At 43.3% G+C, this 24,210-nt stretch overlaps 1 protein-coding gene across 1 annotated transcript in view; it reads left to right on the top strand.

Annotated features, from left to right (window-relative positions):
* ARHGAP15 (Rho GTPase activating protein 15) overlaps positions 1–24,210 on the top strand; it is a 721,117-nt gene that overhangs the window by 389,963 nt on the left and 306,944 nt on the right. The window contains exon 7 of the mRNA XM_040358038.1: positions 4,525–4,642. Coding sequence (XP_040213972.1) covers positions 4,525–4,642 — 118 coding nt within the window. The remainder of the gene's footprint in view (positions 1–4,524; positions 4,643–24,210) is intronic.

Here is a 24,210-nt window from a genome sequence, read left to right as displayed (position 1 = left end):
ACAGCGAGTCAATACGTTTTCCCAGTTTTTTGTGGTAAACTTAAAGGGGTTGTAAAGGTTAGTTTTTTATTTTATAAATAGGTTCCTTTAAGCTAGTGCATTGTTGGTTCACTTACCTTTTCTTCGATTTCCCTTCTAAATGTTTGTTTTCTTTGTCTGAATTTCTCACTTCCTGTTTCTCCTCAGTAAGCTTTCCACCATCATCCGAGCGGTGGAAAGTCATTCAGAACAGCTTATTGAGGAGGAACAGGAAGTGAGAAATGCACACAAAGAAAACAAAGAAAAAAACATTTAGAAGGGAAATCGAAGGAAAAGGTAAGTGAACCAACAATGCACTAGCTTACCCACTTACTGCACATATACATCGGCAGAATGGCACGGCTGGGCACAAGCACGTACCTGTATGTCCTCTTTAAGTGCCCAGCCGTGGGTCGTGGGCGTGCGCCCGTGGTGCTCACCCGCGACCCGGTCTGAAGCTCCGTCACCACAGCCGCGGGACCCGCAGACCCGATCTCCACTGGAGTCCCGCGATTGGTCCCCGGAGCTGAAAAACGAGTAGAGCTGTGTGTAAACACAGCTTCCCCGTTCTTCACTGTGGCGCTGTCATTGATCGTGTGTTCCCTGATATAGGGAAGCACGATCAATGACGTCACATGTCCAGCCCCGCCCCCTACAGTTAGAAACACATATGAGGTCACACTTAACCCCTTCAGCGCTTCCTAGTGGTTAACTCCCAAACTGCAATTGTCATTTTCACAGTAAACGAACCTTTACAACCCCTTTAAGTGCCTTGGCTTATATTCCGGACGGCTTATACTCGAGTATATACGGTAAGTCAGTGTCATCAAGGTGCGTGTACAAATTCTAATGAGAGAGCCAATTGAAAGGTCTGAGAGTCCAAAAGCTTTTAATATTATTATTGGCTTACAGAAAGATAATATAGAACAGTTAGAAAGATAACAAACAACAGTTTGCAAACAATTGAGGTCTTTCATTTAGTGCAATTAAAGTTATGGTATATCATTTCTTATAAAATTATATATTAATTATTATTATAATTATATATAAATTATTTGATGATAAAAAATTTGTAAACTAAATCTGACAGTGAATTTGAAGTGAGTCTTTAAATCTGGGCCACCTGTTTGGAGACTCCCTGTTTTTTTGCTCAGTGGAGATCCTGTGCCTTATCACAATCTGATCGGTTTACTGATAAAGCAAATCCATTCCTACTTCAAGAATTATGCGGCTGATATGGAATTTTCACTTCATCCATTGCCTTGCACTTTTTGTAATCACGTTAAAACTTAGGGCCAGATTCTCAGTCAGTGGCGTATCTTTGCCCGGGCGTAACGTATCCGATTTACGTTACGCCTCCGCAACTTAGACGGGCAAGTGCTGTATTCTCAAAGCACTTGCTCCGTAAGTTGCGGCGGCGTAGCGTGAATCGGCCGGCGTAAGCCCGCCTAATTCAAATTTGGATCAGGGGGCATGTTTTATGTAAAACTACTGTGACCCGACATGATTGACGTTTTTGCGGAAAGGCGCATGCACCGTCCGTGGAATTTCCCAGTGTGCATTGTTCCAAAGTACGCCGCAAGGACGTCATTGGTTTCGACGTGAACGTAAATGACGTCCAGACCCATTTACGGACAACTTACGCAAACGACATAACTTTTTCAAATTTCGACGCGGGAACGACGGCCATACTTAACATTGGTACGCCGCACTTATGCCTCATATAGCAGGGGCAACTATACGCCGGGGAAAAGCCTAACGTAAACGTCGTAACTTTACTGTGTCGGCCGCGCGTACGTTCGGGAATTCGCTTATCTAGATAATTTGCATACTCAACGCGGAATTCGACGGAAGCGCCACCTAGCGGTCAACAAAAAAATGCAGTTAAGATCCGATGGCGTAAGAGACTTACACCTGTCAGATCTAATGGATATCTATGCGTAACTGATTCTAAGAATCAGGTGCATAGATACGACGGGTCGGATTAGGACTTACGATGGCGTACATGGCGCTGCGCCATCGTAAGTCCTTTCAGAATCTGGCCCCTAGTAATTCTTATGTTGCATGAGAGTTTTGCTAAAAGATTTTTTCTATTATCTAGAAAATTGTCAGCTTTTCCCTAAGGAATTACCCCCAGCCTGTCTTATTCCCTTACTTTATTTTTTATCCTTTTATGTCCACTTTTTAATCATTGTGAGAAAAAAATAAATGTGATTTTATAACTAAAAACAAGTTCCCAACTGTGCGCAAAAGAATGTTATAAACTCATCTTTTTCTCTATAAAAATAATACTTTTTAATTGTTTCCATTGATTCATTAACCGCAATGGAAAATAACTACCAATTTTTTTGTTATAGTAACAAACATAGAAAATCTGGATTTATGCGCCATAGAAAATTTAAGCAACATGCTGCCTAAGATTTATTAAAAGAAAAAAAGTGTAACTGTGGTGAAGGTTTACAAAACAACACAAAGCAACAAATAGTCAAACATTGAGGCCACATTCACACTTGAGTGAAAGCATTGAGTTTTTCGAGCTTTTGCCTGTTTTTATAGCACATTTTTGGACTGGCACCATTGATTTGAATCAGCCTCCGAAAAGCGCTCTAAAGAAGCTCATGTACCAAATTTTGAACATGAGCAAAAGGCATTTTGCTTTGCGCTTTTTCTGCATGTTTTGTTGCGTTGAAATTGTGTGGAAAAATGAGCAACAGCTACCCAGTTTTGGGTTCCATTAGGAAATAATGGTACCACAAGCGCGTTGTGCGCTTTTCACGGGTTTACAGAAACATGGACAGAAACTAAGTGCCGGTTCACACAGGGGCAACACGACTTCCAGCGCGACTTTGCGAGATAACTTCAGCGCCACTTGGAGCGACTTACAACACGACTTCCAGCGCGACTTCAGCGGGACTTGGAGCGGCTTACAACGCGACTTCAAGTCGTCTCCAGGACAGGCGACTTTGCCAGTGGCCAATCAAACAATAACCAGCTCTGTGGGAGGGAGGGGTTTGCCTGAGAAAACTATTTTATCTTCCTGTAAAGTTGCTTCAGTTTAGACAGTGATCCGACTTTGGAGACAACTTCCATTGAAATCAATGGGTACAAGTCGCCTAGAAGTCGCCTTGAAGTAGTACATGAACCTTTTCTGAAGTCGGAGCGACTTCAGTAGTGTGCATTAACCACTTAAGCCCCGGACCTTTAGGCAGCTAAATGCCTAGGCCAGTTTTTGCGATTCGGCACTGCTTTGCTTTAACTGACAATTACGCGGTCGTGCGACGTGGTTCCCAAACAAAATTGGCGTCCTTTTTTCCCCACAAATAGAGCTTTCTTTTGGTGGTATTTGATCACCTCTGCGTATTTAATTTTTTGCGCTATAAACAAAAATAGAGCGACAATTTTGAAAATAATGCAATATTTTTTACTTTTTGTTATAATTAATATCCCCCAAAAACATATATAAAAATAGTTTTTTTCCTCAGTTTAGGCCGATACGTATTCTTCTACATATTTTTGGTAAAAAAAATCGCAATAAGCGTTTATCGATTGGTTTGCGCAAAATTTATAGCGTTTACAAAATAGGGGATAGTTTTATTGCATTTTTATTATTATTATTTTTTTACTACTAATGGAGGCGATCAGTGATTTTTTTCGTGACTGCGACATTATGGCGGACACTTCGGACAATTTTGACACATTTTTGGGACCATTGTCATTTTCACAGCAAAAAATGCATTTAAATTGCATTGTTTATTGTGAAAATGACAGTTGCAGTTTGGGAGTTAACCACAGGGGGCGCTGAAGGAGTTAGGGTTCACCTAGTGTGTGTTTACAACTGTAGGGGGGTGTGGCTGTAGGTCTGACGTCATCAATTGGGTCTTTCCTATAAAAGGGATGACTCAATCGATGCAGGAGCCACAGTGAAGTATGGGGAAGCCGTGTTTACATACGGCTCTCCCCGTTCTTCAGCTCCGGGGAGCGATCGCGAGGGGGCGGCTAGAAATGAATAGCCACGCCCTCGTCCCAGATCGCTCCCCACGGGTTTCCGACCACCGCATGTAGCGGGGGGGTCCCGATCGGACCCCTGACCCGAGTAAAGGCAGGGACGTACATGTACGCCCATATGCCTGTATGTGCCATTCTGTGGACGTATATGTACATGCGGCGGTCGTTAAGCGGTTAAGACGGCTCTCATTCACTTCCATGTAATTTCTCAGGTCGCGCGACTTGGGGTGACACAAGTCGGATCCCAAGTCGCGGTAGTGTGAACGGGCACTAACTTTCTGCCCACGTTTCTGCTACACCCAGGTGTGAGCGGGGCCTGAAGTGCAGAGGTTTTATAGAGAGCATTGCAACTGTACTATGGCTATATAGTCCCTTCCGTTCCCCTTCATTTATGCAGCTAGATTTAATAGGCTTCCAGATCCGTTTCTGGGTGGGACTGCAGCTTTTTGTCACATGATTCTCTGCTTTTTAAAATCCTGCTACAATGTTTGTGTCTTTTAGGAAACAAGGCGGCCACAACCACTGCTGGGACTAAGCATTCGTAAATCCGCAAGTTCAGAACTGTTACACCCAGGACCAGGGATTAGAGAAAAGAAGAGTGAGCAAAGGAAATCACTGGGTAAGTGTTCAGGATTGCCTGATATGTTTTCAAATTGTGGCATATTTGCACACACTCCTTTATGGCATTCAAGGATTTCCCCATTATTTGTGCCTGATGGAACTATAAGGGCTAGTTTACACTTGCTTCAAAACAAGGCTTCGGACAGGCTTTGTAAAAGCTCTCAGAACGCCAGTTAAAGCCCCTGGGCCGGATTCAGAAAAGAGATATGACGGCGTATCTCCTGATACACCGTCGTATCTCTGAGTGCGGTCGGTCGTATCTATGCGCCTGATTCAGAGAATCAGGCGCATTGATATCCCTAAGATCCGACAGGTGTAAGTGACTTACACCATCGTATCTTAGGCTGCATTTTCAGGCTGGCCGCAAGGTGGCGCTTCCGTATGTTTACGCGAGGAATATGCAAATTAGTATTTACGCCGATTCAGAAACGAACGACCGCCCGGCGCTTTTTTTTACGTCGTTTGCGTTCGGCTTTTTCCTACGTAAAGTTACCCCTGCTATATGAGGGGTATGTGTGGCGTATCCTATGTTAAGTATGGCCGTCGTTCCTGCGTCAAATTTTGAAAATTTTACATCGTTTGCGTAAGTCATTCGCGAATACGGCTGTACGTCATTTACGTTCACGTCAAATCCAATACGTCCTTGCAACGTAATTTGGAGCAATGCACACTGGGATATTTTACGGACGGCGCATGCGCCATTAAAAAAAATGTAAAAAATGCGGGGTCAAGTACAATTTAAATAAAACACGCCCCCAACATCCCTAATTGAATAACGCGGCCCTACGCCGCAACACATACGTTACGCCGCTGTAAATAAGGGCTTCTTTCTGAATACAGAACTTGCGCCCAAAGTTACAGCGGCGTAACATATCTCAGATACGTTACGCCGGGCTGATAGATACACCAATGTATCTGAATCCAGCCCCCTGTCACTAAATAAAATGGTTAGCTTACAGTCCTGTTTACACTTTGCTTTTGCTTGGTGCTTCAGTAGGGCTTTGGTGAAGCTTCGATGAGCCTTTGGTTGGGCTTTGGTGGGGTTTCGTGGGGCTTCAATGAGGCTTCAATGAGGCTTCGGTGAGGCTCAGTGAGGTTTCAAGCAAGCTTTGCTATAGACTTCTATAGAGGCTTTGAAGATGCTTTGAAGCACCACTGAAGCGACATGGGGTATAATTTTTGAAGCAAAGCCGAAGAAAAGCAAAGCAAAAGCAAGGTGTAAACAGGACTGTAAGCTAACCATTTCATTTAGTAACAGGAGCTTTGACTAACGTTCAGAGAGCTTTACCAAAGCCTGTCCGAAGCCTTGTTTTATAGCAAATGTAAACTTTCTTATATCTCTGTCCAGGTGATCCAGGTGATGGTGTCATGACTTTCCTTTCATGAAAGTGTAAGGCCTTGTACACACGACCGAACATGTCTGCTGAAACTGGTCCATCGGACCAGTTTCCGCGGACATGTCCGACCGTGTGTAGAGCCTACCGGACAGTTTTCCGGCCTAGCGGACAGGTTTCCAGAGGACAAAAGTTTCTTAGCATGCTAAGAAACATGTTCGCTGGAAGCCTGTCCGTCAGACATGTCCGATGGTCAGTATGACTCATCGGACATGTCCGCTGGCCCGAAATCCCGCGCATGCGTCGAATTGATTCGACGCATGCGTGGAAGCATTGAACTTCCTGGGTCGCGCACGTCGCCGCGTCATCGTCGCCACCACGTCGTCGCCACGTCACCGCGTTTTCTGTCCGCGGGGAATTTGGTCTGATGGTGTGTACACACATCAGACCAAAACCTCCCAGCAGACATGTCCGATGAAAACGGTCCGCGGACCGTTTTCATCGGACATGTCTGGCCGCGTGGACAAGGCCTATCACCTTTAGGGCTCATTTATACTTGCTTTGGCTTTACCACACATTAAAGCGCCTACAGCTTCAACATGCTTTTATGATGTGTTTTTGATGCTTCGGCGGTGCTTCGATGAAGCTTTGGTAAAGCGTCGGGCTGCTTCCGTGATGCTCCTTTGAAGCTTTGTTGAAGCTTGACAGATGTTCTGTGTTTGTATGTGGATATCTCATACCTGCAATTTCTCCAAAACAAAGCAAAGCTAAAACTGAATTAAAGCCTCTCAAAAGCCACAGGTTCTTCAAGCGAGCTTTGACATAGAGTTCTATGGAGGCTTTGAAGACTCTTTGAAGCACCATTAAAGCGACATGGGGTATAATTTTTTGAAGCGAAGTCAGAGCAAAGCAACCACAAGGTGTAAACAGGAAGCTATCCATTTTATTTAGTGACAGGGGCTTTGATTGGCATTCAGAGAGCTTTAACAAAGCCTGTCCGAAGCCTTGTTTTGAAGCAAGCGTAAACTAGCACTTAAGCTGCATTAACACCTGCCTAACGGTCACTTTTGCCCCCTCCCTGCCGGGGCCAATTTTCAGCTTTCAGCGCTGTCATCATTTGAATGACAATTGCACAGTCATGCAACACTCTAACCATATGAAACTTTTATCATTTTTTTCCCTCAAATAGAGCTTTCTTTTAGTGATATTTAACCACCAATGGGTTTTTTATTTTTCGCTAAACAAAGAAAAAAAGACTGAAAATCTGGAGAAAAAAAAAAGTTTTTCATAGTTTGTTATAAAATGTTGAAAACAGGTAATTTTTCTCCTTCACTGATGGGCACTAATGAGGCTGCACTGATGGGCACTGATAGGTGTCACTGATGGGCACTGATGAGGCTGCACTGATGGGCACTGATAGGTGTCACTAATGGGCACTGATGGGCACTGATAGGCTGCACTGATGGACACTGATGAGGCTGAACTGGTGGGCACTGATAGGTGGCACTGATGGGCACTGATAGGTGAAACTGATGGGCTGGGTGTGCAAGTACACAGGTGTGATCAGATGTGATCAATTTTCAATGATTGGCACCATAGTTTGTAGACTCTATGGGCAGATCCACAAAAGAGATACGACTGCGTTTCTCCTGATACTCCGTCGTATCTCTGTTTCTATCTATGCGACTGATTCATAGAATCAGTTCCGCATAGATAGCCATAAGATCCGACAGGTGTAATTGTTTTACACTGTCGGATCTTAGGATGCAGTACCGCGGCCGCCGCTGGGGGGAGTTTGCGTCGTAAACCAGCGTCGGGTATGCAAATTAGGAGTTACGGCGATCCACGACGGTTTTTCACGTTCGCTACGTCGCCGCTAGTATAGTTTCCCGTCGCAAATTTACACTTTTTTTTTGCTGCCCTAACTTTAGTCAGCAAGTGTATTGCTGTCTAAAGTATGGCCGTCGTTCCCGCGTCGAAATTTAAAAATCAACGTCGTTTGCGTAAGCCGTCCGGGAATACGGAATTACGCTACGCGCGTCGCCGTTCGAAAAAATGACGTGACGCCGTGCAAAGCACGGCTGGAGTTTGGAAACGGAGCATGCGCAGTACGTCCAGCGCGGGAGCGCGCCTAATTTAAATGGGACTCGCCCCTTTTGAATTGGCCCGCCCTGCGCCGGCCGGATTTAGGATACACCGCCGCAAATTTCCAGGTAAGTGCTTTGTGGATCGGGCACTAACTTGGAAAAATTGCGGCGGTGTAACTTAAATCCGAAAAGTTAAGTTGCGCCCGGGATTCATGGATCTGGCCCTATAAGCTTCACAAAGACCAAATAATATTATTATTTATTATACAGGATTTACATTATTAATTATTTATTCTATTAATATACATTTGGGTAATTTCTACCAAATATATCTTTTGGCCAAAATTTTGGCCAATATTTATGAAGAAAAATTACTAATTTTGCAAAATTTTATAACAGAAACATTTATGTTTATTTATGATTAAATACCACCAAAAGAAAGCTCTATTAGTGTGAACAAAAGGACAACAAAAATCATATGGGTACAGTGTTGCATGACTGAGTAATTGTCATTCAAAATGTGAGAGCACGGAAAGATGAAAGTTGGCCCGGTTAGGAAGGGGGTATGAGTGCCCAGTGGGCAAGTGGTTAAAAATGCACGTAATGCTTAAAAATCCAGGTAACATGCATTTTTTGTTTGGTCTCCTGCCTTTCTTCCTCCTAGTAACTGGCTTTCCATTGTCTAAAGCAACAGTTAGACCCCTTTCACACTGGGGCAGTTTACAGGCGCTATTGCGCTAAAAATAGTGGGCCAGATTCACGTAGATGGGCGTATTTGTGGGCGGGCGTAACGTATTTGATTTACGTTACGTCGCCGCAAGTTTATCAGGCAAGTGCTTTATTTACAAAGCACTTGCCTGTAAAGTTGCGGCGGCGTAGCGTAAATCACCCGGCGGAATTCAAATTCGGCGGGTAGGGGGCGTGTTTCATTTAAATGAAGCGCGTCCCCGCGCTGAACGAACTGTGCATGCGCCATCCCTAAAATATCCCGGCGTGCATTGCTTTAAATGACGTTGCAAGGACGTCATTGGTTTTGACGTGGACGTAAATGGCGTCCAGCCCCATTCACGGACGAGTTACGCAAACGACGTAAAATTTTCAAATTGCGACGCGGGAACGACGGCCATACTTAACATTGGATACCCCACTTAGGGGGCAGGTTTATCTTTACGTGGCGTATGTCTTACGAAAACGGCGTATCTTTACTGCGACGGGCATTCGTTCGTTCGTGAATCGGCGTAATGACTCATTTGCATATTCTACGTCGAACTCAATGGAAGCGCCACCTAGCGGCCAGCGTAAATATTTCATCCTGAGATACGACGGCGCAGGCATGTTTAAGTGTATCTCAGTTTGAGCATACACTTAAACTTACGACGGGCTTAGATTCGGAGTTACGTCGGTGTATCTACTGATACGCCGGCGTAACTCTTTGTGAATCCGGCCCAGTGCCTGCAAACCGACCCTAAACAGCGGCTGCTGTTTCTCCAATGCGAAAGCCCTCGGGCTTTCACACTGGAGCGGTGCGCTAGCAAGACCACTCAAGAAGTCCTGCTAGCCGCATCTTTGGAGCGGTGAAGGAGCGGTGTGTTTGTCGCTCCTCCACCACTTCTGCTCATTGAAATCAATGGGACAGCGCGGCTTTACCGCCGGCAATGCACCTCTGCAGAGGCACATTGTCTGCGGTATTAACCCATTTTCGGCCGCTAGCGGGGGGTAAAACCGCACCACTAGCAGCCGAATACCGCCGCAATTCCTACGGTAAATCACGGCACTTTACCGCCACCGCACCTCCCGCCCCAGTGTGAAAGGGGCCCTAAGCCTGAAAACACCCAAATAAATGGCGTACAAACATGCAGCACTCCAAAATTATTTTTGCCAAGAATACAGGCACCGCTACAATGATAAGAGAGAATGTACTGGCGCATATTACGTGATATTATTGTGAGTTTATTGACAATTTCTAACTTGACCGTACTTCTCCTTTAATTAAGGACACTTGATTATGAAAAAAAAAAAATTGTATACAGTATTTATTTAAATGTACATCTGTCACCATCAGAGTAAATTTCAAATAAATGAATGGTGCCATAAACATTAATATAGAGGAGATTTAGTGGAATAAATAAAGTGTTTTCCACAATTTGGATTTTTATACAATCACAGACTCATGTGCTACATAATAAGAGAGCCAAAAGCGACTTCTGTAATATTGGCACCGAGCAACAAATGCCACATTGTTAGCAATTAACAGGTGGCTCTTTCATTGTCCAGCGTGCCTGCACAGAAATCCAACAATTAGGATATTTCAAACAGCAATTTATAACACCGCAGGTTTTGTACAAGCTACATAAGTATCAGTAATGGAACACATGCTTATATTTTGAAATGTTAAAATAATTATTTAAAGGTCATTCCACCAAAAAATTATATTCACATGAAATTTGTTTCCCTGGCTTCTACCAGCAACTGCATGCATCAGTCTTTGCCTAAGTTTTTGGTTCCACCACCAACCGCAGGCATCAGGCTAGATATGAGTTCCTGGAATCCTGGTTCCTCCTACCAGGTGAAGGCATCAGACTAGATATGAGTCCATATCCTCCTACCAGCTCCAGGCATCAGTCTGCACTTAAGTTCCTGGTTCCTCCATCAACTGTGGGCATCCGGCTAGACATGAGTGCCTGGTTCCCCCTACCAGGTGCGGGCATCATGCTAGACATGAGTTCCTGGTTCCCCCTACCAGGTGCGGGCATAATGCTAGACATGAGTTCCTGGTTCCCCCTACCAGGTGCAGGCATCAGGCTAGATATGAGTCCATATCCTCCTACCAGCTCCAGGCATCAGTCTGCACTTAAGTTCCTGGTTCCTCCATCAACTGCGGGCATCCGGCTAGACATGAGTGCCTGGTTCCCCCTACCAGGTGCGGGCATCATGCTAGACATGAGTTCCTGGTTCCCCCTACCAAGTGCGGGCATCATGCTAGACATGAGTTCCTGGTTCCCCCTACCAGGTGCGGGCATAATGCTAGACATGAGTTCCTGGTTCCCCCTACCAGGTGCAGGCATCAGGCTAGATATGAGTCCCTATCCTCCTACCAGCTCCAGGCATCAGTCTGCACTTAAGTTCCTGGTTCCTCCATCAACTGCGGGCATCCGGCTAGACATGAGTGCCTGGTTCCCCCTACCAGGTGCGGGCATCCGGCTAGACATGAGTGCCTGGTTCCCCCTACCAGGTGCGGGCATCATGCTAGACATGAGTTCCTGGTTCCCCCTACCAGGTGCGGGCATCATGCTAGACATGAGTTCCTGGTTCCCCCTACCAGGTGCGGGCATCATGCTAGACATGAGTTCCTGGTTCCCCCTACCAGGTGCGGGCATCATGCTAGACATGAGTGCCTGGTTCCCCCTACCAGGTGCGGGCATCATGCTAGACATGAGTTCCTGGTTCCCCCTACCAGGTGCGGGCATCAGGCTAGATACGAGTCCCTATCCTCCTACCAGCTCCAGGCATCAGTCTGCACTTAAGTTCCTGGTTCCTCCATTAACTGATGGGAAAAAAAGTACCGCTCCAAGCCCTGCGACCTATGCTGTGCTCCCGCCCTGTAGCACTAACAGGTGCAGACTCTGCGCTGATCCGTGGAAAAGAGAAATGATCCTGGACTGCCGCACTCTAAGCATCTATGTGAAACATGTTAGCCTTTTGTCCCCTGTGTCCACCTACTTCTATTGATTGCAGTGTTGCATGAATTTTTGGATGTCATACAACTTTGGATTTTATCCTTTGTTTATTTTGTTTCAATAAATCAGAGTGCGGCAGTCCAGGATCATTCATTTTTTCCTCTATCAACTGCAGGCATCCAGCTAGACATGAGTGCCTGGTTCCTCCTACCAGGTGCAGGCATCAGGCTAGACACAAGACCCTGGTTCCTCCTCACGTCTTCAGAGAATAGTCTGCACCTGAGTTACTGGTTACTACTACCAGCTGCAGGCGTCAGGCTGCTCATAGTTCCGGCCTTCTCCCACCAGTGGCAGACATCAGTCTCTCCCTCATTTGCATATTTGAATAGAAAATCAATGGGAGCGCCACATGCGTCCAGCCTAAATATGCGCCCATGCTACGCCGGCGTAGGCAAGTTACGTCGGCGGGATGAAGCCTGTTTTTAGGCGTATCTTAGTTTGTGGGTCCGGCGCACAGATACAGCGGCGCACATTTGCACTTACGCGGCGTATCTTGAGATGCGTCGGCGCAAGTGCTTTGTGAATCCAGGCCATAGTCTCTATACCCTGTAAACAGTCATTTCAGCAAACATTTTTTTTTTTCCTTTACAACTCCTTTAACCTTTATCTTCATCCCTTTCCCAACTTTTTTTTTTTTTTTTATGTGGGTAGAGCTGGAAACAAAGATTGAGAGATCAGATCCGAGTTTACAGATGAAGTCCTGGAGAAGTTAGGCCCCGTACACACGACCGGTTTTCTCGGCAGAATTCAGCAAGAAACTCGATGGGAGACGTATTCTGCCGAGAAAACCGGTCGTGTGTTCACTTTTCGCCGAGAAACCCGTCGGGAAACTCGTCGAGCCAAAAAGAGAGCAAGTTCTCTATTTCCTCGTTGGGCAATGGGAACATTTGGCTTGACGAGTTTTTTGACAGCCGAACAAGGAACTCGACGAGCAAAACTATGTGTTTTGCCCGTCGAGTTTCTCGGTCGTGTGTACGCGGCCTTAGACACCAACTGGTGTATCAAGCTACTAGCATCTTTTTATAGATAGAAATATCTGAGTAAGCAAATTAAGAAATATATTGTCCAGCAAATTTCGGACATACACAATGAGAATCCCAGTTATAAAATGTAGTCATTAATATGTATTATTTCTTGGAACTCCAAATTTCGTATGTTGATAATGTCTGGGTCAAAATCAAAGAAATGTCTTTTTAAACAATATTGACTAGAGCGTAATATTTTGACTTAATGTTATATGATCTATTCAGTTAATTATCAAAATATACAATATTTTTGTACTTAAAATATCAGATATTGTCAGGGAATGAAGTTTGCTACGGTTTTTGGCTCCATTTGCAAAATACCACACGAGCCAAAGAGTATTGGCTGTGACATTCCAATATGTCCCACTGTACAGATTGGCAAAATGCAGTTTTGATTTATTTTTCATTCTACTGATTGACTATCATGTGACTGTTTTTTTTTTTCCACTTCAGTATCTTGACATTAAGAATTATAAACAACAGTTGGTTGTATTTGAGTGAATATGGAATATTTTTCAAATCACTTAAAGGGGACTTGCCACCCTAGAATTATCTTGTTTGTAGGTGGTCTAATACATGTACCTATGTGGTCACACCTTGAAGCCAAAAGGAGCCTATCCCTGGAATGCCCTAATCTTCCCCCTGTGGCATTTCATGTGTCACCAGTAAAACAGTTTCACTTACAAACCACTCCAGAATCTCATACATTTTATATAGTGACCCTAAATGAAAATTTTTATTTTTTGTCTTGAATTTTGTTTAATAAATTTGAACTTCCTGATATGTCAGTGTGCCTTGGCACTCCTCTGCCTACAGCCCCATCGTTGTATATATGAGATCTAAGGCACTGCTACCTTTGATCACTAGTTTCAGATGATTTGGAGTGAGATTTGGTGATGTCACTGTTGTGCTGCACACTGTTGTCCTTTCTAGAGGCACTGACATGAGGAAGCAAAGCCCTGCCTCTACCAAGATGGCTGCCTCCGCACAGAGACATGGTGCAGAATAAGACATGGAAAGTCAGTAATTGGTAAAGTGCAGCTGGAGACAATACTGGTGACTAGTCCTCTACCCTCAGCCCGCCTTTTTGGGCACAGCTCAAGAGTTTATTTCCTCTTTAATGTGGTGGGTGGAGTTGACATCTAAGGTAATACTGCATGTGCATTTAAATGGGCAGTGTCTCTAGTTGTGATTGGCAAAATAAGATCAGCCATAGACGATTTCGAATGTTGACTGGTTCAGCAGGAACCAGACAAGTTTCGAACCATTAATGGGCAGGCTGAATCAATTGATCAACTTGGGTATAACCAGCCTGCTGGATTTACTTGCAATTATCACATCGGCTGCTATAATTGCAGCTTCTCCCTCCCGCCATTACATTGTCAACACGTTTCGTGGTCTCAAACTGCTTCTTCAGAACTTTACATTCACATATGGCATAGTTCTTGGAAGAGCTTACATTGATTTTAAGAATTCAAGAAAGGGAGGAATTATACAATAACATTACAGTAATGTAGGCACATCTATAAACTGCATTCATCATGTGAAACCCATATAAAGAAAGTCTTACCATTAGGAGCGGAAGGTAAAACAGTCAAAGGGAGGAAGAGAAGAAAAACAAAAATGATCATTCATCCTTTGTTTAAACTATTTGAATCAATGTAAGCATTTCCAAGAACTATGCCATATGTGAATATATAGTCCTGAAGAAGCAGTTTGAGGCAGCGAAACACATTGACAATGTAACATATGACATTGATATAGTATATGGAAAAATTAATTATTTTACAGGCATACCCCACTTTTAAGTACACAATGGGGTTTATTTTGCTGGAAAGAGCAAAATCAGACTCACTTCTGCATAAAAACCAAAGATCTTCCAGGTTTTATTATCAAAGCTTAATTGAACAAGCTGTGGTTAGAAGCTTATTGGTTTCTATGCAGAATTTTGCGCTTTACAGCTTTAGTAAATAAACCCTATTGTGTACTTAAAAGTGGGGTATGCCTGTACTATGTTTTTTGATCAGTATTGTTGGTAATACCCACTGTTGGGAGATTTTATGCTACTTTTGTAATACTTTATGATATTTCTGTATTCTCAGCTTCTCATTATTACCAGTCATCTTATATTACCCGCAGAAAAATGAGAGGATTTACATACAATGTAATGTATTTTTAATTAACCAGTATCTTATTCTGTCTTCCTTGTAGAATTTTTCAGTTCCTTGCATAGCATGGCTCAGACTGTGAGCTGGCTGTTAGAAGGGGAGAGCAAGGGTTGACCTCGTCAGTACGTTGTTGCTCCTTCACTATCTAAGTACAATTTAGAGCATTTCCTGACCAAGCTGTAGTTCTTTAAAATGTATCTGAACTTGAACACAAAACAATATATTGGCGCTTGCTAACGCTTGGTGGGGTGGCTGTATTTGTTTTGTTTTTTTCAGGCTTCCTTTGCTTTATTTTTACCTGGTAATCCTGCAATTAACACACTTCCAATCCAGGGGTGGCTGTGTCATTCCTCCACCGTATCTGAGGAAAGGGGCATGGTTGTCACCCTAGGCTTCTCTCCTGATATGGACTTCAAATATGTCTATATATTTTTAACTCTATTACACACTGGGCCAGGCAATTGGTAGTTTGCAGAAGCTGGATAGGAAGGAGGGTGTTCTTTAGTTAAGGTCACAGGAAGTGACAATGATGCTGCATTTCCAGCTGGATCAGAAGGTCATTTCTGAAAATGTGCTTGGGGAAAAGAAACAAATGCAGCCACCACATATAAGGTCTGTAAGCAGGGCCACCTAATGGGGGGTATCACTGGGCCTCCTGTAGGGGGCCCGGGCACACAGGGGAGCCTGGACAGTATGGGGATTGGTATGGCAGGATGAAGGACGATTATAGAACAATGCACTGTGTCTGTGTCTCTCCCTCCAGCAGCTTAAAGCCGCTTTCTCCCCCTCTCCCTCCCGCCGGCTTTCTGCTGCTGGAGGGAGAGACACAGACACAATGCATTGTTCTGTACTTGTCCTCCTGTTCTGTGGCCCACATTTGATTCCCACCTGTGTGCCCGGGCTCCCCGTCATCCCCCTCACTGCCATCGGCTTCCCTTTCCTGCCGGCTGATGCAGGCGCACAGGCGGATGGAGAGTGGGGGAAGGTGTCAGTACATGCCATTTACCGCTCCCTTCTTTTTCTAAATTGGACACTGTGAGCGACCGGAAAGGGTCGCTCCTGTGTCCATTCATAACTGAGCATAGTAAACTGTGTTTACTATGCTTTGGTTTCTGAATAAACAGAAGTCAATTAGGTATATTCAGTAAGAGTTAGGCCGACTTATCAGTAGATAAGCCGACCTAACTCAGAATCTACGCCGACTTATGTTTAAGCGTATGCTCAAACAGAGATACGCTTAAACATATCTAAGATGCGACGGCTTGCGCCGTCCTATCTTAGATTGCAATATTTTGGATGGCCGCTAGGTGGCGCTTCCATTGCGGTCGGCGTAGATTATGTAAATGAGGAGATACGCCGATTCACGAACGTACGCCTGCCCGACGCAGTACTTTTACGCAGTTTGCGTAAGAGATAGGCCGCGTAAAGTTAGAGCTAGGCCCTATTGGAATAGTAATGTCAAGTATGGGCGCGGTTCCCGCGTCGAAATTCGAATTTTTTACGTTGTTTGCATAAGTCGTCCGTGAATCGGGATTTACGTCGTTTACGTCCACGTCAAAATCAATAGGCCCGTGCGGCGTACTTAGCCGCAATGCACACTGGGAAATGTAGGCGCCCGGCGCATGCGCAGTTCGAAAAAACGTAAAAAAACGTGAGGTCAAGCCTCATTACCATAAAACACGCCCCCCTCAAACACATTTGAATTAGGCACCCTTACGCCCGCCCGCTTTAGGCTACGCCGCCGTAAGATAGCAGGCAAGTACATTGTGAATCATGTACTTGCCTAGCTGACTTACGGCGGTGTAGCCTAAACACGCTAAGCTACGCCGCCGCAAGTTTGCTCCATTGTACCTGAATCTAGCTATTTGTCTCCTGTTCATTCATCTTCAGTGCAACTGAGGCTACAGAGAAAATAATCAAATAATCTGTGCTCTCAATTTCTATCTCTGTCTCAAAGGTGAGATGTTAGAGGTTTGTTTAGACCCTGGATATTTCATCCAAACCCCCCACAGTGTTCTTAAAAATAAAATGTAAAAATGCATAAAAAAAAGATAAATACATTTTTTTTTTACAATTATAAAAAAAAAAATAACAATTGGAGAAAAATTATTTTTTTTAAATAATTTTTGCAATTTGGTGGGTGCTGTCAGGTAGACTGTACGGGACCACATGATTTTTAATGACAGCCCTGACTGTACAGTAAGCTGTAATATATTACATGTTTGTTCTTGTGATTAGTTATCCTTTAACTGCTGGAGAAAAGTGAGGTCACATGCTGGTTCTGGCAGAAATGTCTGGATTTGTAAATTGGCTAAACAAAATTACAACATTTTTCAGTAGGTAAGACAATTAACACATGTTTCAGCCATGAATGCAGTAATTATCTTCCTTTTTCTTTGTTCACCTATGAGAACCCCAGTAAGTGACATAACCGGTAATTCCTAGAATGGGAAAGATATGGCTCACGCTTATGATTGCCTACTAAGGCACCCAACTCTGTCCTTTTCCCTGTTACTGCTTCAAGCTGTGATTTACTGCTTACATATGACTTGTCTTTCTCATTCCAGCAACTCAAATGGATGGTGGGAGTGAAGAAAACAGTAGATATTAGCAGCTGTGGGAGAACCTGTTCTTTTGCCTTTCCCATTAAATATTTTGATTTTGAAAATCAAAATCAAATTTCAAAAATGTAATTTTAGATAACTTTTTAGTTGTATTTTGGAGTCAGACATTTCTTTATTAACCTCCCTGGCGGTATGATTCTTTCAGAAAAAAGGTGCTGAAAGTGGTACCATTATTTGCAAGGAAATTTGGTGATTTGTACTGTAGGCCTGTAATTGTTAGGAATAACTCACTTAAATCTGACCAAACAAGAGTCTTGTAGGCATCCCGGGTATGAAATTTTTTTAAAAACAAAATTATAAATTATAATATAATAAATAATTATAAATAATTATAACACATAATAATATAATTATAATAAAAATTATTCAATAATGTAATCAACTCAAAACGTCGCAGGGAACGGAGATCGGCGGCACAGGAGGACGCTGTGTGAATCGAGCGAGGTCCCGCTCGCTCACACAGCGCGGTGGCATCGCTGGATCCAGGGACAAGGTAAGTTAACACTGCCTGTGGATCCAGCGAGGCGAGCCCGAGTCTGACTCGGGGTTACCGATCCTAGCACAAAAATCTAACCCCAAGTCAGACTCGGGAGTACCGCCAGGAGGGTTAAAGTGGAACTATCATCCTTTAACAGTGATGGCGAACCTTGGCACCCCAAATGTTTTGTAACTACATTTCCCATGATACTCAATTACACTGCCGAGTGCATGAGCATCATGGGAAATGTTGTTCCAAAACATCTGGGGTGCCAAGGTTCGCCATCACTGTCCTATAATAATCATGATATTGCAAATGGAATAAAACCATTGCTTACTATAATAAATATTTGAGTGTATTTTTAAAAAGTTAACTTAACCCTCCTAGCGGTATTCCCGAGTCTGACTCGGGGTGAGATTTTTATACCAAAAGCGGTAACCCCGAGTCAGACTCGGGCTTGCCTCGCTGCAGCAGCAGACAAAGTTACTTACCTTGTCCCTGGATCCAGCGATGCCACAGCGCTGTGTGAGCGAGCGGGACCTTGCTCGATTCACACAGTGCCTCTGTGTGCCGCCGATCTCCGTTCCCTGCGACGTTACGACGCACGGGAGCGGAGAACGGCACCAAATTAAAAAACTTAAACAAACACATTACATACATTATACTGTAATCTTATAGATTACAGTACTGTATGTAAAAAATACACACCCCCCTTTTCCCTAGTGGTCTGCCCAGTGCCCTACTGTTCTTTCTGCCTGAAAACTGTAGATTGTCCATAGCAACCAAAAGTGTCCCTTTATGTCAAAAATGGTTTTAGAGCAGCTAGAAAACAGTGATAATAAATTAAAATCACTTGCAGATGTGTGATAGCGATTTGTGGGGAAATTCGTCATAAAAAAATAAAAGTAATGACAGTGACAATTCTGCAACGGAGCAAATTTCAGTGATTTTGAGTTGATTACATTATTGAATACTTTTTATTATAATTATATTATTACTTGTTATAATTATTTATAATTATTTATTATATTATAATTTATAATTTTGTTTTTAAAAAAATGTCATACCCGGGGTGCCTACTAGACTCTTGTTTGGACAGATTTAAGTGAGTTATTCCTAAGAATTACAGACCTACAGTATAAAACGCCAAATTTCCTTGCAAATAATGGTACCGCTTTCAGCACCTTTTTTCTGAAATAATCATACCGCCAGGGAGGTTAAAGGGGTCATAAAGCTTAATCTTTATATATATATATATATATATATATATATATATATATATATATATATATATATATATATGTATGTATGTATCTATGATCTATATGCTGCATAGATCGGGAATCTAGCTCTTATTTCTGACAAAATGTTTGATTTACCTGTTATATAGATAGGCTTTTTCTGCACTTCCTCCTTTACTATATGTTTAATATCCTCTGTCTGAAAGAACGAAAACAAGCCTTGTTCTAAAGTCTATTACAGCCTTTTCGGTGCACAGACACGCCCAATCCTGCCTCCCCAGCATGCCCATAGTCTGAATAAACACTTATGGCTGGAATCAGGTAGACCGGCGCATAGATATGCCGGTGTAGCGTATCAAATATAAGCTACGCCGACGCTGCGCAGAGCGGTGAGCACAGTATTCACAAAGCACTCGCTCCAAACGTTGCGCCGGCGTAACGTAAATTCCTTGGCGTAAGCCCGCCTAATTCAAAGTAGGTGGAAGGTTGGCGTGATCCATTTAAATGAAGCATGACCCCATGCAAATGATGGGCCGAACGAACAGCGCATGCGCCGTCCCGTGGACGCATCTCAGTACGCATGCGTCAGAATCACGTCGTAAATACTCCATAAGATACGTTGAATCACTGCCTACGACGTGACGTAACCTACGCCCAGCCCTATTCACGTACTACTACGTAAACAACGTTAAATAAGACGGCTGTTCCCTGGTCCATACCTCAACATGACTTACCCCTGCTTTATGACGCTTAACATTACGCCAGACGTACGACTTACGTAAACAGCGTATATTAATGCGCCAGACGCAAGTACATTCGTGAACTGGCGTATCTCACTCATTTGCATATGGCAATCGAATTTCCCATATGCCTCCAGCGTAAATATGCGCCCAAGATACACTGGCGTAGGCAAGTTACGTCGGTCGTAAGAAGCCTATTTTCAGGCGTATCTAGTCCTATGGGCACAGCACACAGATACGACGGCACATCGTTACACTTACACGGCGTATCTCGAGATACGCAGCATAAGTGCTACGTGAATCCAGGCCTTAGTAGTTAGTATGCACTTGAGACATGTCGACTTCTGCAAAACATGGGACGGAGTAAAGGCAGAACAAAAGAAAGAAGGTGCCACCAGGTCAGGAACAATGTGATTTTAATTTTACAATAGGTGCATCATCCACTTACAGTACATTTAAAATTAGAGAATTCGGCATACAAGTCCTTGCTGGCCCATAGGTGGCCCACAGATGAGCATGCTCTCATCTTCGCCCTGGAGGCTTGCCCTGGAACATGGACTTTGCATTATTTTAATCTATAGGACTTTTTCCCATTCCCCATTCCAATTTCTCCCATTGTGTGACACACGCTGTATAATACATAAAAGGACTATCATTCAACGGACATATTGTCTCACATACCTGATTACAGCGCCACTACCCCCATTGTTTTGTCGGAGTAAAGGCAGGGCCATGCTGCTGAGAAAGTCATTCTCATTTCAATAACATGGCATGGGAGGCGGAGTTACAGTGTCTTAGACACACCCACGGCTCCCCTGCCTGTGAACGCAGACAGCGTCACCCAGCAGGGATGTAGTCCCGAGGGAGGGGGCGCGAATGTCTCTTAAACCCCAGGCAGAATGTCTCGGATGAGGGGGCAACCTTGTAGAAGAAGAACAGGAAGTTACAAATTCAGACACTAAAAATAAGCATTTAAAAAGGAAAATTAAGGAAAGGGTAAGTGATTCACACAGTACCTCCTTAAAGGAACATAATTAGAAGATAAAAAAAACGAACCTTTAGTATCATTTTAAGTTCAAGCCATCTCTTCTACATCCTTATGGTTATGGTTGTCACCCTAGGTTATAGTAGCTGTGGGGGAACCTGTTATTTTGCCCTTATCAATAAATATTTTGATTTTTGAAAATCAAATCTGAAAAATAAAAATTTTAGGTCACTTTTTAGCTGTATTTTGGGGTCAGCCATTTATTTTAAAGTGAAACGATCATCCTATAATAATTGCAATATTGAAAATGGAAAATAGTTAGATAAGATCGTTGCTTACTATAATAAATATTTTAATGTATTTTTAAAATGTTAACGGGTAAACTCAAGCCATCTCTTCTACACCCTCATCATTATATATATATACATCTTGTCATGGTGGGGCGTGAGTTCAACCTGAACAAGGTGATAGCAGTAGCCTAGCAACAGTATTCTTCTGATATCCTGTTGTGAAGAGAGGATAGAGAGAGATTAGAAAATTTCTCCTTCTTGTATTGTATAGCGCCATCCTTTTTATGATCATCTTCTTAGGAGAGCACCCTAACTCTCTCTCAACCTAACCTCCTAGCACTGCCATCCATTGAGGATGACAGCATCTCGATCTCACACTCTGTAACCTCAGACTTTCTTCTCCTTTGCAGAACAGTGTCTACTGCAAAATGGCAGGTTCTCTTTAACTATTAATTATTCCCCTAACTAGAATCCCTAATACCTCCAGCTATTTAACTGTATTAATATAAATTTAGGAAAAATATGTATATAATGCAGAAGTCAATACGATAGAGAGGCTTAATTCCTTTTATTTTTCTGGGCTTTTATTTTCCTAGCAGATGTTAAATTTGGTGCAGTCATATCACAGCTGTGTGGCATCAAAGCTCAATCTGGGTTTGAGTATGCAAATGGGCCCATGAATATAAGCTTTGCTTCCGTTATTCCACAATCCAGCACGTTAATATATATTGTATATGCCGTACAGAGAGAGAGGGGGGAAAAAAAAGCCGATATTATTAAGATAATGCGTCCAAGTAAGTGAGGTAGGCGTATTTCCCAGCTCGCGCACAAAAGAGGCAAGCGCTCTCCTTCACAATTTAGTTTACTAAACAAAGACGGGATGCTCGCGTGGAATGCTGCTGCATAGAACTTTCAATTCTGTTCTTTTCAATCGCACTTCAAAACACAGCTGTGCTGGTCCCTCCACCATTGTGGCCATTGGTATGCAAATCGGCATAATGCGTGAGATCTTTTACTTTCTTTCTTTTCAAGCTCTTCAGCGTGATTGTTACATATCTTTTATGAGCGCTGCGTATCATTTTATTACAGGAATGGAAACTATGTTATATCCGAAAAGGATGCAAGTTGACACCTTGATTTGGAATCACTACCACCTAAAGCCTCAGGCGGGGCCAATGGGGTTGTATAAATGATTAGAGGCTATGGCGCTTATGTAAGAAGGGGTGGCAGTAACGTGCAGCATATACATGTAGGTAGTGGGTCATCATGAAAGCTAGTCATAGAGAGGGGATAAAAGGTGCTGGAAATTAGCATTTTGAGCTGGATTAAACTGGTTGGCAGGTTGGCCAATCTGTAGGTGTGAAAATGTATTTGAGGAGGCTATAAACTTACATGGATTGCTACAGTTCTCAGTCTCCACCTTCCACTCTCTCTGGCCATAGAAGTCAACTGTTCGAAGTAGCACAATGTACCAGTTCCTGGAGAGCTTGGGTCTTGCAGATGCCTATGGGCAACACTTAATATTATTCAATAGGAGTGGGCTTCCCAACACATTGTGATGCCATCTAGCATAAAGCTTCACTTTAGCCAACAAATCCTTGAATGAGCAAATAGCCTGTACCCGTGTACCCATGTAACCAATAAAGGACTTTTATTCAAGAGCATCCAAGTTATCAGCCCTTTTTTTTATTCAAATATTGTATTTGTGGGGCCTGAATGTCCTGGCTAGAGCACCGTATCACAGTTCATGGACTTCCATATTGGCAGTGGAGCTGGGGTAACATTTTGTTTCTCTAAATCCTTGAATCTGGTAGAGTGACCCATAGCATTAGGTAGAGTGACCCATAGCATAAGGTAGAGAAACGCACCCATAGTCTGATGAGAACAAACAGACAAGCAGGAGAGGGCACTTTTCATAAAGCTTTACCAATGAAACCTGCCAGCAGTCATCACAGCTCAATAGTATTTCTCTTTTTTTTTTAATATTAATTGTAAGCTTTTGTTCACACTACTTGTAAGCATTTCCATTCCCTGAACCAACTGCCTCCATATAGGTATGAGTAGCCAAGTTAGAGTTTGAAGAATAATGGACTGCTAACTCCTAAGTGACCAGTGGGTCAGGTTCCTTGTCATACTTTGACAACTTTTTTTCTTCTACAATTTCTCCACGCCTAATGAGCCACTGATGTAAGGTCCAACATCAAAGGGCTTCCCCATCACAAGAATAGCTGGTGTATGCTTTGAGAGGGTAGTCAAAGAACCCTTCTCCTTAACCCTAATTACTGGCCACAGCTATGCAACTGTCTGCCTTTTCTACATTTTTCCCAGTAAAATCATGTATGCTATACTGAGATCTTAGGGATCTTAGAGATCAGAAATTCTTGTACAAAGGGTTTTATTGAAAACACATCAACAGAAAAGTACAAAAAAACAGTGGTGGACACATCATGGGTTAACTAATATAAAACTGGAGGCGTCAGAAAAGTTATGCTGCGTACACACGATCGGTCAAACCAATGAGAACGTTCTGAAAGACCGTTTTCATCGGTTAACCGATGAAGCTGACTGATGGTCAGTCGTGCTTACACACCATCGGTTAAAAAAACAATCGTGTCAGAACGCGGTGATGTAAAACACAACGACGTGCTGAAAAAAACGAAGTTCAATGCTTCTGAGCATGCCTGGATTTTTAACCGATGGGCGTGCCTACAAACGATCGGTTTTGTTCTATCGGTTAGGTATCCATCGGTTAAATTAAAAACAAGATTGCTTTTTTTTAACCGATGGATAAATAACCGATGGGGCCCACACACGATCGGCTTGGTCTGATGAAAACGGTCCATCAGACCGTTCTCAT

The sequence above is a fragment of the Rana temporaria genome, chromosome 6 (genome assembly GCF_905171775.1).
Source record: "Rana temporaria chromosome 6, aRanTem1.1, whole genome shotgun sequence".
Classification (NCBI taxonomy): Eukaryota; Metazoa; Chordata; class Amphibia; order Anura; family Ranidae; genus Rana; species Rana temporaria.
Note: the sequence above shows the minus strand (reverse complement) of the source record. Positions and strands in the feature narration are given on the sequence as shown.